The sequence below is a fragment of the Phoxinus phoxinus genome (genome assembly GCF_949152265.1).
Source record: "Phoxinus phoxinus genome assembly, chromosome: 24".
NCBI classification, from domain to species: Eukaryota; Metazoa; Chordata; class Actinopteri; order Cypriniformes; family Leuciscidae; genus Phoxinus; species Phoxinus phoxinus.
The window spans coordinates 10,777,135-10,798,246 of record NC_136899.1 but is presented as its reverse complement, the minus strand read 5'-3'; the positions used below and the strand labels follow the sequence as shown (position 1 = coordinate 10,798,246).

Sequence of the window (21,112 nt, the reverse complement as noted above, 5' to 3'; positions counted from 1 at the left end):
TGGGCAGATACGGGCGCTCACGCTGCTGAATTCGGAACCGCATACTACTCTAACTTTTCCTGCCATAGAAAGGCATGGTAAAAATAGTAGGAGTAGTATGTCAGTATGTGGTTCCGAACTCAGCAAGCAAGCTATCAATCGAATAGCAGATGTGACCATTTAGGTGCCTGATTGAAATGCGATCGTAGAGCATAACGTCAGCCAAGTGTCGCAAATAAATGTTGTACTTGTTAATTCAAAGTACAGAAATGTTTCATATTTTTCGTTTGAAAATGTATCGTCATGCTTTTGTACGCAACTGACGTCAGATTATATTTTTACATCGGTTATTTAGGTTGGGAGTGGGACTGAGCTAGTCAAACGGGGTCCTAATTTGGGTCCTCAAGTGGAACAACAACAACAGCAGCAGCTAGCAAGCAAGCAAGCAAGCAAGCAGAGTCGAAACGAATTGTAATTTAATTGAATGCCGTTAAAGTTTAAATAAATCATGGATGATAATGAACTAGAGAGGTATGAATATCCTAAATATATATTTTTGTTTTCAACCAATTCAGAGGGTTAGTTTAACATGTTATGCTAGGTGTGCAACACTATAGGCTAACGGTCAGTGAAGATCATAGACTGTAAAAAAAATAGGTGAAGATGTATAACGTTAGGTAATAATGTATGGCCATGTATCATATTACAGTGCCACTGCCTTAAAGAAGTACTGTGAATACAACTAAGCAATATAGAAATATTGAATCTTCTTGTCCCTGCTGCAATCAGGATTGTCAATGAAACAGTAAATGTTTCGGGTCCTTAGGTCACTCTTTAAATCCTGTTAATATTCCTTCCTCCCACAGGAAAGCAGTGGATGAGCTCCTTAAAGAAGCGAATAGAGCTAAAGTCCGTGCCCAGACAATGGGTCCTGCTGGCTGGTAAGTGTAGATCATGTCAGAAAGCTTTATTTATCATAAATAAATGAATGTGTAATTCCCTTATGTATTTTGCGTCTCAAAGCTGGTTAAATCGCTGTATTCTAGGATGAAATGTCCGCTGGGAAGTACAAACAAGCGCTTTCTGCTGAACACTCTTCGTTCCTCTGCTCTGACTCGTACTTCTGAGAGAGGAAGGGATGAACACAGAGTTTGTGAAAGACATCGTAAAACAGACTGTGAAAAGTGCAATCACCAAAAAGTCGATTCACACAGAAGAAACAATTCTTCTTCTCATTCTCACACTTCAAAACACCGCTCTTCGACACGCAATCATTCATCATCCAGAAGCCACTCCCCCAGCCTCTCCCGGAAGTCAGATAGGAGTCGATCGCGCTCACCAGTGCGGGACAGTTCTCCAGATGTCAAAAAATACACTGACAGAAAGAAAGAATGACGGAACACATTCAACGGAAAATGTGTTTTGGGAATGCATTATATATTTTGATGACCAATATTATTAAAATAGCATTTTAAAAACAACTAAGACAGATTTTGATTGAGAAAGCCTGTGTTTATTTATTTATTTGTTTAACTTGAAAGAGTCCGATTTTCAGAACGATTTTAAATCCTTATTGTGCTTTACAAATGTATCTTCTGATGTTTTGTTTTGTTTATATATAATGTAGTAACTTGTTAATGTTACTCCCTTTAGTAATAAATGAGAGTGAGAGAGACAAAGATGATACACTAACAGACTTTTCTATTATATAACTATACCCAAAATCATTAATAAACGAACACCCAATTGAACTAAAATAGTAGATGCCAAAGCATCTGAATAACAGTTCTTTTTTCTGAAATTTGATGATTTTTTTTTTACTAACCTTTAGTAATAAATGAGAGTGAGAGAGACAAAACTGTGTTATTCCAGTGGTCCTCTGTGTTGTTTGAGGAATGAGGATGCGCCACAGTCGTCATGGCAACTCTCAACTAACTGCCACTCAGAATTCAGAAAATGTAACTGAACTCTTCAGTGCAAACTCAGTATAATTAAAGTAATTTACATAAACATATATATGCTGTATATAAATTGAAATAGACATACAAGTACAAAACAAAATACATACAAATAACCAAACACCTTCGTGACCCAAACATGCAGCGTGGTCAGCTACAGTGTGTGCATATATATAGGCTATATATATATATATATATAGGACATGGTTTAATAGAAACTCATTAATAACATTAATTATAAGTTGATTTGACAAAAGATACACATTTGTGATAATAAAAAAATAATAAAAAAACGATCATACACGTGTATCAAAAACTGCGTTCTCCTTTACTGTTTTAATAGACGAAGCATCTTGTGGGTGCAGGCCGGGTTTATCAACATTTGATTACTATCGTTTTATATAACGCAATTGTACCATTATGATTTATCTTTGCTGAACTCGTTTATAGCTACACATTACTCCTACTCAAACATACAAGTGGTTCCAGAACGCTTTTGCGTGTCCCCTAACTGGTTTATTGCATTTTATCTAAAGTTTCAAAACGCATTTTAATTGCTATAGCCGATTTTATGTACCAGTGCCTTAAGTTGTGTATTTCCTCTATGGCATGGCAAAGCTACATTAAATATCACTTTGCACCATTATTCCACTTAAAACCTTCCATGGATATACTTCCAAATTGCGTCGTCTCACTCACGCTTCATAAAACCTTTTGTGCTCTTTCAACATTGTGAAAATAGTCGCGGATAAGGGTTTCCTTCCCTTTTCAAAAGAGCTCATATATAAACACCATTAAGCGTCGTTACAAGGCTTGATTTGCGAGGAATGGATTTACCTGAACTTTATGATATCGCATGAGAGCCCCATTAAGATAGCAGAGAAAGTGCCATTATTGTCATTTGAAGAGGCCCATGTAAACACAGCACTATGTCATACAGTCTCCACTCCAATGTTGCTTGAACATAATACAAATGTTTCAATCTTTTTATAGGCTAAATATAAAAGAACGTAGCCTATGTGATTCTTCCGTTACTTTTACTAATCGTGATAGGCTACTATATGAAATGCAACACATTTTGTGATGAAAGTTGTTTTTTGTGTAATGTGAGGGGAAAAAAACCCTAACCTAATAGAGACATTTTGACGAATTTAATTCCAGCCCTCTTAAAAATTAAGAAAAAATATAAATGTAGACTAATAACGCTTATTTTAATATATTAAATGGAAAATGATTGATTGTTTTGGACGTGTTTTTTAGCATAAAAGACTTGTGGAAATTCCAATCACCCTTTTGCTGCCCGTTTGTCTCTGGGTCTGACCTCTCCAAACAGCGGACCGCCCGGTGCGCGCACGTTACGCACACATCTCTAACTAATTGAGTTTCGTTTCACTCTCCATGTTAATTCGTTTAAACCGAACAGCTCGTTTTTATTTAACCACGAGGACTTTAGTGTAATGGACCGTGGGCGGGTGTGCTTAATGGCAGGTAAGCTTGGTTGAAGACAACAGTTGGGATGTAGCTTATGTGTGTAGGTAATGATTGTCCTTGTCACCAGTGTTCATATTTTACGTGACAAATACTTAAGGGGGCTCTTAATATACGTAGGCAATAGTTTTGGGGCGCAGTCTGATAAAGGGGGACTCGCATAACACAAATTCGAACAGGCACCATAAGCTAAACGTCAATCAGCTATTATTTTAAATACTTTTTAAAACTTATTTTTTAGCTATACATGTGTGATATGTAGGCTATATCTCGAATAATCACCCGAAACCTTAGGCTTGGCTTGGTCATTGTGATTTTCCGAGTAAGATAGGCTATAGAGGCTATAGCCTATTCCTGGATCAACATCCCTGTCTGAAAATGTAGTCCTAACCCTTCCTCTAAACCTAACCCTATATGATCCATAAAATCAGAGGAAAATTATGAATAACACTGAGACAAAACTCGACATAAACTGTACACTTGTCCCTCAAATCTGATTGGTTGATTGAAATGTTGTTCCAGGATCAATAAAGATGTTGATCCAGGAACATGTTGTTGGTGAAAATCACGTTCACCATGGTGACCTCCTCAAGCGAACTGGACGAATTCACTCGCATATATTTACCGAGGTGAAAATACGCATTAAATATCATTACAGTTTAAATCTTGTTTAAAATTTAGCCTGCACATATGGAAAGGATTATGCATTTTAATGGTGCGTTCACACCGGACGCGAATAGCGCGTCAGGCGCGAGTGATAGTCAATGTTAAGTCAATGCAAAGACGCGTTACACGCGTTTTACGCGCGTAACGCGTCTTTGCATTGACTTAACATTGGAATCACTCGCGCCTGACGCGCTATTCGCGTCCGGTGTGAACGCACCATAAGACTCCCTAACCGATGATACAGCTCAACTCGCACGCTGCTTACGTTGTTGTAAAAAAATATAAAAAATCAGATGGGTTTGATGAATTTTCTCCTGATCAGTAAGAATCGATCCTGTCTCTCCTCGAAAGTTGATAAGAAGACAATTAGAGCCCCCAACCATACAACTAACTGCTTTATCAAGCACTTTCAAGTAGCTTTTATCTTCTTTTTTACCGGGTCGGTATTCAATGAAAAGTGGCAGCTTTTCCGCGGGGAGCAGATACGGATACCCCGATTCACCTGTCTTTGTAGTAGGCTAGTACAACTGCAGGTGTAGCACATATAGTCGCAAGCAAACAGAGAGTGTTTGCCAAGGGCATTGATTTGAGCATGGTCAGTTCTGTTCAATTATTGTCAAACCGCGGGGCAGTCAAAAGGAAACATGAACAGAATCTACTGCCAGTTGACAGCTTTGTGTAAACAGTGAAAGCGATGGTGCAGCAGGGTCACATGGTCCCGGTGGCACACCTATGAGGCCCTAGAGCGGCGCCAGACGCTCAGACTGCAGGTAGAGCAGAGGTCCTGATCAGGGGCAGGGCGCTGGCTCATGTGCTCGAGTACAGCACGGTTTCCCCGGTCTGTGGCAATCATGAATCGGGAAGAGCACTATTACTCACCTAACCATCTGTACAAGGACTCTTGCGCCTTCCAAAGACACCCCAACGAGGACTACTGCCAAAACCCTCCACCGTGTCTGTATATGAGTAGACAGACTCAGTCCGTCTACGCCTCACCGTCATTGGGCGCACAGGACCAGCCAAATCTTACCGACATTACCTCTTATAACATGTCGACCCGGGATGATCTAGCAGGGCCTCATCTTCATCTTCCTCAGACTCCACAGACATCTCTACAGACGCTCGGGGGTTACGGAGACTCTCTTGACCTGTGCGGGGATCGGAACAGGTACCATCTCCCATTCCCATGGATGAAGTCAACTAAATCTCACTCACACGCATGGAAAGGACAGTGGACAGGTAACTCGTAGGCCTATATGGTCATTAATCTTTACTGGTTTACCAAATAACTTTTATTAAAACGAATGCAGGCCCTAATGTCAAATTCATCCGCACGATTTTCAAATTCTCAAACGAAATCTCCATTTGGAAGTAGATAATTATAATATTTCTAATGATCTAAATCGTTAGAGCAGTCATAATTCAGCAATATTTGGGGTCTTAGGCTACTACAGTTTAGGATACACGTCCAAAATCGCCCATGCAGTAGAAATGAAGAATGTTAGTTTTTGTTTCTTTACTTCACTCTAGAATATTTAAATTCATTGGCCCTATACATCTATATTGCATAGTTAATTAACTAGTTAATTAAGCTGCCTGGTTATTTTTTAACTATTCACATTCAAGATAATTTTGAGAACAATATATTGTTCGGCTATAATGTATTGTAAAATGTGATTATGATTAAAATTAATATAAAATAAAATGATTAAAAAAATAGTAAAAAGTACAATGACAACAAAATAATTCACTATATCGAATTTGGTCTATACAATTATTATTAAAAAAAAAATATTAGCCTGTAGCCTATAATTAATATGATTATTTTGGGATTAAAAACGATGTTCCTTGACACTTGAAAGGTCTCCAAAAGCGTGACATTTATAGACCAATGCAGAATTGTATTCTTGATTTCTTTTGCTTTAAATAACTGCATTTTTTAAAGACCAATTTTAATTCCTTAATTTGTTTTTGGTAAGAAAACAAAAGAGGATATAATTGCTGAAACAGCTGGTTACAAATATTTCTAGTGTTCAGTTCAGATAGCCTAAAATAATTATTTCAGAAATTGTTGATTCAGGAGAGGCTGCTTAAAGGCATAATTCGACACAACACTGTCAGAAACATGTCGTTTTAGGAATTTAAATCAGGAATGGTTAATGGTTAGCCTATCATGAATTTTCCATAGTAGCTAGACAGTCGCAGGACTTCAAACTGAACTGGTTCTGACCCTTTACATTTTAGGCAATCAGATAACTGTTTTAGTCTGTAATGTCCTCAGAGGCAGATGGTGTGACAGCGAGAAAAATGACGAAAATATGACTTTACTAAAAATGTCACTCATGTGGCTGCTTGTGTTTTAGGCCCTTACATGGTAGAGGCCGAGGAGAACAAGCGCACGCGGACTGCTTACACCAGAGCGCAGCTGCTCGAGCTCGAGAAAGAGTTCCTCTTCAACAAGTACATCTCGCGCCCACGCCGCGTGGAGCTCGCGCTCACCCTCAGCCTCACCGAGAGACACATCAAGATCTGGTTCCAAAACCGACGCATGAAGTGGAAAAAGGAGGAGGACAAGAGGAGAGCCAGAGGAGTGGATCCCGAACAGGATTCCTCCATCACGTCCGGGGATTTGAAGGATGAGTCGTGTGGGGCCCCGGGAACTCTAGCGGGACCGCCTTCACCCATGCACTCGCACGCATCTCCAGTTTCACAAGACTCGTAAAAATATGACTGTCCAAAAGAGACATCCGAGACTCAACGCAATATATCAGTCTGCCATCGATGAGTGGAACTAAAGTGTGCAAAATGTGACTTTCCATTCCATTCTCACAATGACAAATTTTGGTCAAATCCTGAATATTGGCAGTAGGGGGCGATCTCAGTTGCGCGAGAGATGAAGCTTCTGTAGAGTCGAAATTCAGCACACCATTGAAACACCAAATGTTCAAGATCAAATAGGATATATTCTTGGACATTAGCCTATTAAAAATTGAGTGTAGGTTACTCATTTTTATAGCTAGATAGACAATACATTGTTTCTTAATTTAGGCCTAAATGATAAATTGCACCACACGATCTCATGAAAGTGCGTATCTATACGACGAATGTTATTTCTCGTAGGCCTACTATTTATACGCCAAAAATATTTTTGGCGTGCATATGATACGCAGTTTTCGCGTAGGCCTACATATGATACGCACTCTATGGCGTGTAATACGCACGCACTACCCGGCCACCCCAATCCTACCCAAGTGTTTTCAGTGCGTAACATATGCATACAAAAATAATTTTTGGCGTATAAATAGTAGGCCTACGAGAAATAACATTCGTGGTAGATACGCACTTTCATGGCTACCTCTATCATTACAACATTCTTAAATGAATTATATTTATGCAGACCTACAAACCAATTAATAGCATGTGAGCAGTGTGGCTTTATCATGTGTTTTAATTTGGTGCAAACAAAAATTATAAAAAAAAAAAAAGCAATGCCTATAATGCCTATGCCTAAAAGACCGCCAATTTAAAATAAAAAAAATCACTATACCCTGATAGGTCTGCAAGATGTCTGTTAAAGACTGCTTCATCTGGAAAGCATCTGCTGTGTACAAACATCTGAGAGACAGCTTTGAATAGGCGTACATAAACATATTAAACATATATTTAAATGTCTATTTAACTTAGGAAACGTCCTAGTATTGCAGATGAGCAAACACTAAAAAAAACGTCCTCCAGATGTAAACGCACATCAGACATATCTGAGATGTTACAGAGAGTGCATCGACAAAAACATGTGCTGCCGTTTTTATCGCTTCATTTTATTATAGATTTACATAGCACAATTAGATCACAAAATAGTAAATATTCTCTTATTGAGTTAGGGGCCCTAAACGTGGCTTATAAACGCCATATATGAATCAATTTATTTAGACACTTTGCTTTTTGTGTTTTCTTATTTTACACAAATTAACATACAAATAAAAACAACATAGATAGGCTACAATCAAGTAGAGAGAGGCAGTAAACACTTTTGTAAAGTTAACTTGAGGTAGGCTACAGTTTGGTTTGAATGCCAGATAGGACAATATTGTGTAACCTGAGGCTAGAGATTTTTTTAACCTCTTCGATCGCGAGCTCCCGCTCCGCTGCACGGTCATTCTTCAGGCGTTCAGACAGTCGGCGCACAATATCCGCTTTGTTGTTGAGACGGGCGCATATGATGAAAGGGAAGCCAAAGCGTTCCTTGTACTCCGAGTTTAGACGGTGCATGAGCAGAATCTCTGCGGAATCCAGTGCGGTCATACCGGCTTGACTCTGCTCTTCTCGAGACTCGCGTGTTAGTGTCCCGCTCTGGAGATCTCGTCCCGCCAAATCAGGATGACACCGCAAAAGGCCCTCTTTACCTGAACACATGTAATGTACTTTTATTGTATATAAACCAGTAAATAAATTATTGTGTTTAAAACTTCAGAAAACGTGATAGCCTACCAACTGTTGTTAAGTTGATACAGCAGAAAAAAAATATCCTACCTGAGTCTGACAGGCTGTGAATGAATTCCGTTATGTGAGCCTCGATGTCTGTTAGATCTTTGAAAGGCCGATGGGACCATATTGCAGCAGAAATTATGGGGCTTTTCTCAACCACATTACCGAATAGTTCCACAAATTCTTCGTATGTGAGAGCATTTACAGCCGATATTTCCATGGCTCCGGCGCGTGTCCTCTACAAATGTAGCCTACTGGAAATGGCTAAAGCCAATATTGGACGAGGTCATTGTCCGTTGGGGCAAGTACCCTGCTTTTCCGGTAGGAGGATTTGTCGAAAATAACCTCATTACACACTACAGGTATTGGGGTTCATAAATATTTTCAGTTGCCTTAATGCACAGATACAGAGGTGGATTGTGGATTAAATAGCCAACATAAATGTACGCGAATATTTTAGGTGAAAAATTAGAATATCGTGCAAAAGTTAATTCATTTCAGTAATTCAACTTAAAAGGTGAAACTATATAAACTCATTACATGCTAAGTGAGATATTCCAAGCCTTTATTTGTTATAATTTTGATGATTAGGCCTATTCGGCTTGCTATGAAAACCTTTTCACAATATTCAAATTTTGAATTTGGGGATGTAGCCTAAGCCATAATCATCAAAATTATAACAAATAGAGGCAAATATCTCACTTTGCAACGAGTATATAGGCTATTAGTTTCACCTTTTAAGTTGAATTAGGCTACTGAAATAAATTAACTTTTGCACGATGTTCTAATTTTTCGAGTTTCACTAACATGAAACTAACATCTTGGTATCTCTGTTGTGTTTTTTGTTTTGGCTACCTCTGCCCCGCCGATGTTCATAAATATGGCGGAAAAAGTCACCGAATAGACTATCAAATTAAAAACAGATATAAGGTCTGATTAGGCTACAGTTAAAAGTCATAGACAACCCATTGTAAAAATTTGGTCAGAGGTTTCTCTGGTCTCTGTTCCAAGTGGTGCTCACTGCAGAGCCAAATGTCGATCAGCTGCTACACTGTGGATATAATGGGTGGAGGGATAGAGTAATGGGTAGGGTTAGGGTGTAGTTGGATTTTCTAGCTCCACCCATCATGGCCAAATTACACCCAGAGAGGGGGAGCTGGACTTCACACTCCACCCATGGCTCTGGGTGCTCGCGAGCGCCCCCTCTGATGCTCCGCAGACTTCTTCCCGACAGTCAAAGAGGCGTTACGTTACGTCACGAAAGTGCGGACTCGTAGGAAGACCGCGAGTGCTTAGGCTGCCAATTGGGACAGGGCCTTACCACAGCCCTGGACTGGAGTCATGACACTGGTTCATGCACCATGGCGCCCTCGTCTGTAGGTCAATGATATAAACACTTTCAAAGTCAACGCATTCCATATAATGGAGCAATTCCACGAGGATCCTCATCCTCATAGGATCCTAACTGAGGTTGCACAAACATATGAGACAAAAATGAACAATTTGTGTTTTATTTGCTCTTGCATCTTAAACCTTACATATAAAAAAAAATTCAGCTACTCCAACATAAAAATAACAATGATGCCTTTTCAACATTATGTCCATTCACTGTCGCAGTGCTCTCGGAAAGCAAGGGAAATAAACAATGATAACATTACAATTAATACTTTATCACTTTAAGCAATGGAACTGAAAAAGTTATAGAAAATCTGCACAAATGTGCAAATAAAATTTGTGTTACAAGAAATTATAACTAAGCATACTGTAGTAGACTATTCTTATTACATAATACATAACATAAGATTAAAGGAAAATTATTAAGCCATACATGTTTTAAAAGATAATTGAATAAATAGAGTTGTTCCTTATAAAAATAGAGCTATTTATTCTGCAATCAATTAATTTAGTCTGCAAATGCAGCAAAAATAACAATTAATACTGTCCATGATCTGTTCTCAAACACAGCAACTTTTGTCATCCTTCATTATGGTACAAAAGCAGGTTATTCAGTAGCCTATTCTAAAGTTATATTTAAAATTTGGAAGATTTGTTATTTTTCATAGTTCCTAAAAAAGCTTGCTGAACAAAACAACATTCAAATACTGTATATTATTAACATTGTTTACACCCATAAAAAAAAAAAAAAAAAAAATCAACATTATGATAACCAAATATTAAACATATTATTGGTGGTACAATAAATTATACATAACAATTCCTTCCACAATTTCTCTTGAAACTAAAAATGCAATGTGTAAGTGGTATTGGAAGCACAGTTTTCCCAATGCCAGACATAATCAAGGCTTAATCTCATTCAAACAAGAGGTTCTGTTCTTACTAATCCAGGACTGTCCACAGATTTGCCTTCATCTGAGTTCTCAGTGTTGGACTGGAAGGCATCCTGTTTGTTCTCCATCAATGTAGCATCAGGGGTCACCGGTGCATTCTGGTATGTTACTTCATTGTGGCTGGATCCTCCAAAATTGTAATATAGCTGTAGACAAATATCACAGTAAATGTGTATCCGCCAGCAATGTTACCATATTTTAAAAATAACTTTGACATAAAAGTCACCCTCTCTTCCAAAGCAGCCAGCTCTTTTTCCATGAAAGCCACAAGCTTGGAGAAACAAGGTCGATCTACAGGATCCAGTGTCCAGCAGCGACACATAACACTGTATCTAAATACAAACATAATGTACTGCATAATAAATGTTCTATGTAAATTTTATCGTTGTCAATCTTATTTGCAGTATATATGTGTGTATACACACACACACACACACACACACACACACACACACACACACACACACACACACACACACACACACACACACACACACACACACACACACACACACACACACAGGATATCAAATTGATTTTGATTAAAAATAGAGGCACTTACATAGATTCTGCTGCATAATAGGGTTGCTCCATGTGATATCCACTTTCAATCATTCTGTAGAATGTGCTATTCACTGTTATTCCAGGATATGGGGTGACTCCTAATAGACATGAATAGTGAGTAAAAACAACAAAACACTGAGTGCTTTTAATCAGGAATGATTTATAGAAATGTTCTTGTTTAAATACAAGTTAAGCAGTTTCGACAGCAAAGAGAGACACCTAGAGAAAAGATTTCCCATAGAAGAATGCCATAGGCCCAGACGTCGCTCTGCATAGTGTACACCCCTTTGAAAATACTCTCAGGAGCCATCCACTTCACGGGCAAACGCACCTGCAAAAATGGCATGTAAACAATTACAATTACAAGTCAACTAAATGAAGACCAGTCACATATATATCATACATGCACCCATAATACCTACATTTCCTCTTACGACGTAGTTGGAATCATATTCAATGTCTCTGGCGAGGCCAAAGTCGCCGATCTTCACTTGCCTGCCATGTGTCACCAGAACATTTCTGGCTGCCAAGTCCCTATGGATACACTATAGGCAGAAAATTGTTCTCTAAAGCCTTGCATTGACTACACAACGATATGAGAAAACAAATCAAGATATTAACCAAAAGGAGTACAAAAACACAGAAGCACAGAAGGGGGGAGGTGTCAGTTAAGAAAGGTGTCAGTTTCATCTCTGAAATAGCAGGAAGTCAAAGTGTCTTGATCAGAACGATAAGCTCACATTTTTAGAGGACAGGAACTCCATGCCCTTTGCAACTTGAAAAGAGAAACTCAGGAGGTCATCGTAGGTGAGACTCTGAAGTTCCTCTTCTTGAAGTTTGTCTTCGCATTCAAGCATTTCTTTACAGAATTGACATAAAACAATTTAGTTTTATTATCTACTGTATTCATTATTATTAGTTATTTGGAAACAAATAACAAACAAAATGAGCATATTGACATTCTGCAATCAGGTTTGTGAATATAAAAAGGTCCTACATAGGATTGTTACACATTTGCATAATGGTCTTCATTGGCTGCCCACAAACAGCATTTCATTTGACTCGCCCTCAACCCTGTAGTTAGCCATGGCCTGGAAGTGTTTGGTTCGTGTTGTCAAAATGTCGAGAAGACGCTGTTTTCTGCGCTGCGAAAGCAAATCCACTTTGCATGCACTTCCAAAGGATGAGGACTCGGGCTTGAATAGATATGGTAAAACCGACGCCATCGTTACAGTTCTTATCACTATAGTAGTGCTGCAATTCAGATATGGTAATGGATGTTTTGTTTCCAACTCATGCTGTAAGCAGAAGACCAATCACAGCAGACCAATCAGAGCACAGTTGGCTCTCGGAAAGGAGGGGTTTAGACTGAATTCTTTATCGAACAGTTTCAGACTGTGAGAAAAAAGGTGATGCTGCGTTGTATATTATGAGAAAATTAAATTGTTTTTTAACCTTGGATGCATGTAAACCTATTGTAGGAGACCTCAAAAACAAGATTAGGAACCTTTAAAATAGCATAATAGGTGCACTTTAATTCTATAAATTGATGTTTTATGAAAACATGTATGGTTTAATAAGAAAACATTAGTCAATAAAAATATGAGTTGTCAATTTTTTTTAGATAAATAAAAGTAATAAAAGTAATTGTATAATTCACTTGATGATATCTGTTTTAAAACCTGTCAAATTGTCCTTTTCTCCACCTACCCTCAACAGTAGACACTGAGCTGATGCTGGGACTGAGGAGCGCCTCGTTCTCCTGTCCTTTGCCTGTAAGAGTCATGTGCAGGCATGGGTTGTTATCAGGCTCAACGTACTCACTGAGGAGGCACAACAAGGAGAGAGAAGCACATGGTCTTTTTCAGTAACTGCATGACAGTTTATTCAATGATGTACACCCTTAGAATTACGGTTCCCTTTCAGTACAAGATATTCATTTCCCTCTGTTTCGCACGGGGCTTTTTTTTTTTTTTTGCTTTGTCTAAAAGGCCACTAATGTAATTCACTTCTTGGTGGACTATGCAAACCTGGAGTTTCTCTTCTGCTGGAAGTTGTGGTAGAGGCCCCTGAATCTATCCCTGTTGAAAGCATCCGTCAGATATTTGTGAAAACGTTCCCTGTTGCTCTTCAGGTAGTTCAAGAGATCTCCGTTACAGCAATACTGGAATATCAGGTAAATAGGACCTGCAAAAAACAACAACAACTTTATATTATGCTCATTTGACATATAAGTAAATAAATGGACAATAGTATTGATTTGAGTTCAAGTCACCATGAAATCAAAATGGACAAATCTTACAGTATTTATTAAAATGATTGGTAACACTTTATTTCGATAGTCCACTTTAGACATTAAACTAACTATAAGTAACTTTGCTGCTACATGTCAACTAACTGTCATTAGAGTATTAATAGACTCTCAGCTTAATATCTGCTAACTCTTTGTTGTGACGATCATCCAACAGATATTCTACTGACTATAAGTAACTTTGCAACTACATTCAACTTATTCTCCTAACCCGAACCCTAACACCTAACCCTAACCTAACAGTCTACTACAGTCTACTAATGGCGCTTTTCCATTACCAGTACCAGCTCAACTCAACTCGCCTCGGCTCGCTTTTCGCTCCGTTTTCCATTGCAGATAGTACCTCCACAATAGTACCTGGTCGTCATAGCGACGCGACACACACCCGCTACCCACACACACAGGACAATGGAGGAAATCGAGTGTATGCTGTTTTACATAATATTAGTAATGGGTATATCACGCAATCTCTGGCCAAACTATTTAAAAATGTCGGGGTTATTCAGGATACTCGGTCTGGCGCGCGCAATATTGACGCAGTGAATAGTGGCGATTATCTCTGACCAATCAGCAGTCTGCCGTGTGTCACGTCACATTTTAGTATCGCCTCAGCTCGCCTCGGCTCGCTCAGAACCTCGAGGTGATATGAAAAAAAGTATCTGGAAGCAGGTACCGGTACAACTTTTACACAGTGGAAAACCAAACAAAGGCGAGTCGAGTCGAGCCGAGGCGAGCTGGTACTGTGTAGTGGAAATTGATTCCCAATGATTCCCAATGGACCAAATCAAGTCCCACAAGTCCTACATTTGTTCTTGTTTGCGAAGCCGTTTCACTTGGATAAGTACGTCACATTAGAGAAGAAAAGACTATCGCACCCGTTTCCGTTTCATGCTGACTATAAAATTATTTTATTATGTGAGAAGAAAGAGAGTTCAGATTGCTGAGACATGGAGACTTGCCATGCAGGAGGTCAAACCTACAACCGACCAATCAGAATCAAGTATTCAAGAGAGATGCAAGATATTCGTATGTGTAGGAGTCTCCAGCAGAGGATATGATTCAGAAACCCATGACTTCTCCAAATCTTACCTGTGCCTGTGCAAGCTCCGAGCAAGTTGACAATGTTTTCATGGTGTCCAATATGAGTCAGCATTTTCAGTTCAGACATCAGAGCTTCCTTCTCCATTGCTTGGTGCTTGTCTGTTTGACGCATATAAGAATACGAAGTACATGTTTTACCAACATATTCCAAAATGCCAATGACATACACAATTGATTGATTTCGTTTTGTAGAGTTTGTAGACATGGCAGTTTGGTCATTACTTACCCTTTAACATTTTTACTGCTACCTGTATGGAGACTCCCGGCTTGCTGATCCCATATGCAGTAGCCTGCACAACCATCCCAAAAGCACCAGATCCTAGCTCATTCCCTTCGGAAAGAACACAGAAGGAATTAGTAACACCTAATAAGTTATTTCTAGCCAGTCAAAAGAAGGTTCCTGATCCTATTTTTACCAAGCTCGAGATTTTCTCGTGGAAATTCCCATTTCAGATCATACTTAAACTCCTTGAAATCAATGTATATGTAGTCATTGTCGTTGGGCCCGACCATCTGAATCATCTGGATCTGACACTGGTACACAGGCTTCTGTGACAAAAGAGTGTATGTTTCAAGAGGTAAGATCTATGATTCTTGGTGTTTGTCATCATGACAGAGACAGGAGGTTTACCTTAACTCTGATGAAGATGATTAAGGCAAAGATGACCACGAGGAGTATGAAGATGAGCAGGAAACAAATCACGTATTCAAAGCGGAATTCTGAGGGAAAAGAGAGTGAGAACCTCATTTGAAAAACATCACCTGGAGATGATTTTTAAGCCTGCATCTGCTAACCAAACTGAAGTCAAATTGATCATCCTCAATGCTAACCATATTTTAAACTAAAATGAGGATTGATTACTGCACTAACCAATTTCAGGAGTGTTCAATTTGCGGTTTAGACTCACTCGTTTGCAGTAGTATTTGTTCACTGCAGCCAGTCCCTGCTATGTTAGTGATGCAGCATTTAATAAGGTGGTCCTCCATGTTTGAGTGTGGTTTGGCAAAGTGAATTTTCTTCTGACAGAACTGATCTGAATCAATGAACTTGGGCTGGGCAACAGACTTCTCTTCCCACTCTTTAGGATCAATACATCTGCGGAAATATTCAGAGTTAAGTCATTTGCAAACAATGGCGTGTTTCAGTAGAGAAATTGGTTATAAGTCATATAGCCTATGTAAAAAAATGACTTGTATTTCTTGTATAAACATGTTTATGTCTTGATGACTTACTTAGCTTGTGATGGGCAGATCTTCCAAGAGACAGTTACAGGTAGAGAGCTTTCAGTCTCACAAATGGTGAAGTTTGAATCTTTGTGAATTGTAATTCTAGGAATGTCTGCAAATTGCATTACATATTAATATACAGTAGTCAACATTTGAAGTGGATCAAAAAAGTTAATCAAAGTTGTCCTAAGACAATAACAGGTATTGTTCAAAATTAATGTATAACTTTGATGAAGGGTTTGATCCACTTCAAATGTTGACTACTTTATTTCACATTAACATCTCTTTTTTAAACTATGACCACTTACCTAAAATGCAGAGAGACATGTTCCTTGTGACACTATATTCTTGAGTCTTTAGTTTTATTTGATACTGGCCCGGTTCAGGGTCACACATCTCAAAAGTACTAAAGAGAGAATTAACAAAATAAGCAAACGCAACAACACACTAAAATGGATTAAAATGGCTGGCATGAGGTAAATACCTATTAAAATCAAGGTGGTGGGTCTCTCTGCCCTGTATTTCGGTTTGATTTGGTGTAATCCAGTGACACTGGGCTTTTGGGAAGGAGAACACCAGAGCCTGGAAGCAGAAGCTTGCCTTATTTTGTGCTAGTATGCTGTTGTTCTCATTCAACTGCAATATGTCGATTTTGTCATTTTCTGTCAAGGAAGGATTGGCAATAGAGGAGGGGCAAAAATAGAATTTTCATTATTTTTTTGCACAATACATAGTCTCAATTTATAGTAAAAAATAGTCAAGTTAACTTGGTAGTATTGGAAGCACTAAATCTGTATTGCTCATTGTGTGTTCACATTTATTACAATGTTTTTTTTTTAAATTTTACCAGAAAATGTCAATGGCTTTACTTACCAAGTACCTTGACATAAGTGTTCCCAGAGTGGCTGTTTTGTGCAGATGTGCAGATGTACTCCCCACTATGCGCAACGTTAACTGATTCGATAAAGAAGTGCTCTGTCCAATCTGAAAAATGTAATGATGTAATTCCCTTGACCTGAATAAAGGGAATACAAAACAAGTCAAAGCATCAGCAAACTGTCAGAGCAGTGAAACTAGGGTTTAATATTTCTTCATTTCTCCATATCTTACTGCTGTGTTATTGAAGTGCCATCTCAGTTCAGGGTTTATGTCAGAATTTATGGTGCAACGGAGTAGCAGAGACCGACCAGATTTCAGGAAAATCATCTTTTGCCCATTCACTTTCATATTAAGATCTGAAGGAAAAGAAAATAATTTGTTGATGTATAATATTGACATAAACTGTACATGTGTTATACATTGATATAATCCCATAAAAATAATAAGTAAAGCAACTGTTTTGTTTCAATGCTCGTAATATAAAAAAAATGTATTGAGCAGCAATCATATTAGAATGATTTCTGAAGGATCATGTGACACTGCATAATGATGCTGAAAAATCAGCTTTGCCATCACAGGAATAAATGAAATTTAAAAATACATTAAAATAGAAAACAGTTATTCTAAATTGTAATAATATATCATGATATTACTGTTTTTACTGTATTTTTGATCAAATAAATGCAGCCTTACTAAGCTAGAACATAATAACATTAAGACCCCCAAACCCAGATACAAATTATGTAACTATTGTAAAAAAAAAAAAAAAAAAAAAACATGACTTACCGTAATGATGGAGCTCAGTACATTCTTCTCCCAGTGAATTATAGGCACAGCACTTTGGAGTTTTAGGATGATAATTATAACTCATCAAAATGCTCTCTGTCTTATACCACTTATTTGTCATGCCCTCCTCTGGTGTTTTGCTAAATGGAAAACAAACAATCGAAATATAGAAATACAGTTATAGCAGTGATTCATATAATAAATTCTCCCTAAGGAACCATCCCTTCAGAAGCAGTATCTAAAACAAATAACTTCATATTACCTGTTACCATACCACCTGATGGTTGGTTTAGGGTTCCCCTCAGATGTACACACTAATTGAGCTGTATAGCTACTCCCTACTTTTTCAATAGCTTTGAGCACTGGAATTGATGGCCTTCCTACAGAGACAACAAAGAGATTCTTTAATGAAACAACTCAAGCAGGGTAAAGTGATGGGGTTTGATCAGATGCAAATAGAGATGTTTTATGTGTATTTTCTTCATTTCTTCAGTGTTTGACTTACTTTGTTGTGATTGAACAACAGTAACACTATGATTGCCACAGATTACAGTGTATATTTCATTTCCAAATCTCTCAGTGTTCTGTAATGGATCCATTGAGGAATTTATCCTGTAGAAAGCATGTAAAAGATTTCAATCAATTATTAATTTTTTACATCAGGTGATGTGTTAGAGTAGCCTAATCCATTCAAACCTTCATTAAACAATCATCATCCACCCAACACAAACCTTTGGTAGCAGAGACATTTAAGCCCCTCTGGTTTGTTTTGTTGGCACGCACTATAAATTTCCACAGTTTGTCCTTCAGTGACGTTCAGTTGAATTGGGTCAGGACTCATCAAGTCAGTGTCTTCCAATGTGCATCTTATGGTCTGGGGGAAAAAAAGACGTGTGTACAGACTTTAACACTCCATAACCATCAATGCTGAAAAAAGAGCAAACTTAGCCTGACAGTAACTGTAAAATACAAAGCTCTGTGGTCATTACTGCAATTTCTGTAGTCACCAGTTCTGCTTTTATTTATGGCTGCTTTTTAACTGCTTAAAAACTGGTTAAACATTGGTATATAAATGCAAGATAAAATATATTATGCCCTTTCTTACATAAACTCTTGTTACAAATAATTACAAAAAAACATAACCTATAAGCTATTGCAGTTCATTATGCAAAAAGGGTGTTAAAATGTTTAATTATCTAATGTTATAAATTATTAATTAAATAAAATGTATCAATGAAATAATTGCAGATTTTTCACTGTGTGTTGTTAAATGCATTTTTTCTTAAACACTGGGAAATTTCATTAACAATTTGGTACACTTTACAATAAGGTCTCATTTGTTAACATTAGTTAATGTATTTTACTACATTAAATAATGAGCAATACATTTGTTACAGTATTTAATCGTTGTTAATATTAGTTAATAAAAATCCCTGTTCATTGTTTGTTCATGTTAGTCCAGTGCATTAACTAATGTTAATAAATGCAACTTTTGGTTTTTAAATGTTGAAATTAACATGGTCAATGATCAATAAATGCTGCAGAATTGTTAATTGTGTTATAACTAGTTAACTAATGTTAACAAATGAAACCTTATTGCAAAGTGTTACCAATTTTCTTTAATACAATTTTCCATTGATTTGAAAATGCTAATGGTATTTGGAATAAAATATTTTTTTTAAGTACTTTTAGCCAGAGGCACTCTGAAGCGCCTCCTAGACTTCAGAATTTCAAACCCGCTAGAGAGTTGGTGAGTAGCATATCTACAGTGATTTTCTTTCTTCCTCGTTCTGTCAATGTATATTTGGGTCAGGTGTTTTTGTGGTTTTATTTGACTAGCCATTGACACTATCATGTTAAAGGGATAGTTCACTTTAAAATTAAAATTCTGTCATCATATTCTCAACCTCAAGTTGTTTCAAACCTGTATGAATTTCTTTCGTCTGCTAAACACAAAGGAAGATATTTTGAAAAATGTCAGTAACCAAACAGTTACCAGGTCCCATTGACTTCCATAGTAGGAAAAAAATTACTATGGAAGTCAATGGGACCTGGTAACTGTTTTTTGTTACTGACATTTTGCAAAATATCTTCCTTTGTGTTCAGCAGAAAAAAGAAAAGTGAACTATCCCTTTAAGCTTTTTCTTAAGCTTGCAGTTTAAATGGCCAAACCAAGCAGAGAGATGAAAAGTTAAAACACTTTCAATGTGTGTGATATGTGATATACACAAATATGTGTGATATACACGATGTGTGTGATACACAAATGTCTTAAAGGACAAATGTCTCCTTTTTCAACCACTTTCTATTTTGTTAAATGATTAACCACACCATACATTTCTAAACAACTGAATGTTAATGGTGTCTACCAGAATGTTTAAAGTCTTACAAAAATGTGCTTTGCAAATTATCTTTAATAAACGGAAAAGGCATTAATGAGCCTACATTTAAAGTAGCCTAGCCTAACGTTTACTGTTAAGGCAAAACTCGCGAGGGTGAATATAGTTTATCGATAGGCATCTCTAACCTCAACCCTGTGGCATGTGTGGGTAAAGCTAAAATATTCGGAAGGAGTCAGAGAACTGTGGGCAGAAAGCTGTAATGAGTCAGTGAGGAGCCGATCAGAAGAACTTACCGATCCATCAGTGTCACATTGTGAACGAGTCTCAGTTACAGCGTCCGTCATCGCGCTGTCTCGAGCTCCCAAGTGCAGCGCCAGCACGAGCAACACTTCGGTACGAGATAAGAACAAAACAAAAGTGAGAGAAAAGAGAACAGAACTGAACATAATTCAATTCACTAGACCTTAAACTAAAGGAAAAAAAGTATGACATAGAAATTAGACAAAATTAATCACACACGAATAATCCAATAATTAATCTATATAGCTAAACTACATTGCAGTGTGTCACCGGCTCAGTGGTAAGTTACAGTAACAAATATTTTGTCCGACTTACCCACCATAAGCCTCTTTCCTGGACGCATCGCGTGAATGCATAACAGGTTCTTCCTCGACCCTTGTGTGATCATGAAATAGGATGGACAGCGAACAGAGGCGCAAAGACTTTCACTTCAGCGCATGACACAAAACATCACTTCTTAATAAGGCTCAAAGGCATTCCCTTCAGCACATGACACACAAAACATCACTTTACTGAGGTTTAAGCACTTCTTCAAATGCAGGTTGGGTATCAGCATCACTATCTGCAACTTAAAACAAGAAGCCTTTTGGCAAGTAGCCTAGATTGTTTCTAAAAAGCAATTAGGCTATATCTCTGGTAGCCTATATTATTTAAATTGGCATTTTGGATTTGAGATTT

General features: G+C 37.8%; 4 protein-coding genes across 5 annotated transcripts; 2 read left to right on the top strand and 2 right to left on the bottom strand.

Moving 5' to 3' along the window:
• Positions 1-358: 358 nt before the first annotated feature.
• LOC306992230 (uncharacterized protein) lies at positions 359-1,833 on the top strand. The gene is made up of 3 exons (XM_079600884.1): positions 359-510; positions 846-920; positions 1,026-1,833. The coding sequence occupies exons 1-3, from the start codon at positions 488-490 to the stop codon at positions 1,372-1,374; spliced, it is 447 nt and encodes a 148-aa protein (XP_079457010.1). The 5' UTR covers positions 359-487; the 3' UTR covers positions 1,375-1,833.
• Positions 1,834-4,900: 3,067 nt separating this feature from the next.
• pdx1 (pancreatic and duodenal homeobox 1) lies at positions 4,901-7,611 on the top strand (the record flags this gene model as incomplete). The annotated part of the gene is made up of 2 exons (XM_079601769.1): positions 4,901-5,330; positions 6,455-7,611. The coding sequence occupies 2 exons, from the start codon at positions 4,901-4,903 to the stop codon at positions 6,811-6,813; spliced, it is 789 nt and encodes a 262-aa protein (XP_079457895.1). The 3' UTR covers positions 6,814-7,611.
• Positions 7,612-8,002: 391 nt separating this feature from the next.
• On the bottom strand, positions 8,003-8,911 carry urad (ureidoimidazoline (2-oxo-4-hydroxy-4-carboxy-5-) decarboxylase). Its single transcript, XM_079602270.1, has 2 exons — positions 8,622-8,911; positions 8,003-8,494 (listed from the first exon to the last, which is right to left on the bottom strand). The coding sequence occupies exons 1-2, from the start codon at positions 8,794-8,796 to the stop codon at positions 8,145-8,147; spliced, it is 525 nt and encodes a 174-aa protein (XP_079458396.1). The 5' UTR covers positions 8,797-8,911; the 3' UTR covers positions 8,003-8,144.
• A 1,159-nt stretch (positions 8,912-10,070) lies between these two features.
• LOC306992936 (receptor-type tyrosine-protein kinase FLT3-like) lies at positions 10,071-20,871 on the bottom strand. 2 transcript variants are annotated; one of them, XM_079602268.1, is made up of 24 exons: positions 20,754-20,871; positions 20,428-20,522; positions 18,524-18,666; positions 18,298-18,404; positions 18,055-18,172; positions 17,793-17,932; positions 17,238-17,362; positions 17,001-17,142; positions 16,612-16,789; positions 16,436-16,533; positions 16,134-16,239; positions 15,809-15,996; positions 15,532-15,620; positions 15,317-15,449; positions 15,127-15,231; positions 14,889-14,999; positions 13,519-13,675; positions 13,199-13,311; positions 12,229-12,347; positions 11,911-12,033; positions 11,708-11,819; positions 11,487-11,586; positions 11,151-11,256; positions 10,071-11,070 (listed from the first exon to the last, which is right to left on the bottom strand). In XM_079602268.1, exons 1-24 carry the CDS (start codon positions 20,788-20,790, stop codon positions 10,891-10,893), a joined length of 2,925 nt encoding a protein of 974 aa, XP_079458394.1. In that variant the 5' UTR covers positions 20,791-20,871; the 3' UTR covers positions 10,071-10,890. The 2 variants fall into 2 exon arrangements, with proteins under 2 accessions (XP_079458394.1, XP_079458395.1); XM_079602269.1 differs by having other exon boundaries at positions 20,750-20,826.
• Between the last annotated feature and the right edge of the window lie 241 nt (positions 20,872-21,112).

Bases quoted from the DNA above. Each gene is read 5' to 3' on its own strand.
- urad (XM_079602270.1), bottom strand. From the start codon at position 8,796: ATGGAAATATCGGCTGTAAATGCTCTCACATACGAAGAATTTGTGGAA. The intron at 8,495-8,621 runs GTAGGATATTTT...ACATGTGTTCAG, and splicing joins TCACAGCCTGTCAGACTCAG to GTAAAGAGGGCCTTTTGCGG.
- LOC306992936 (XM_079602269.1), bottom strand. From the start codon at position 20,822: ATGATCACACAAGGGTCGAGGAAGAACCTGTTATGCATTCACGCGATG. The intron at 16,240-16,435 runs GTAAGTGGTCAT...TGCAATTTGCAG, and splicing joins CATGTCTCTCTGCATTTTAG to ACATTCCTAGAATTACAATT. The intron at 15,000-15,126 runs GTAAGTAATGAC...TGCGTCAAACAG, and splicing joins AGCAGTAAAAATGTTAAAGG to ACAAGCACCAAGCAATGGAG.
- LOC306992230 (XM_079600884.1), top strand. From the start codon at position 488: ATGGATGATAATGAACTAGAGAG. The intron at 511-845 runs GTATGAATATCC...TTCCTCCCACAG, and splicing joins GATGATAATGAACTAGAGAG to GAAAGCAGTGGATGAGCTCC. The intron at 921-1,025 runs GTAAGTGTAGAT...GCTGTATTCTAG, and splicing joins ACAATGGGTCCTGCTGGCTG to GATGAAATGTCCGCTGGGAA.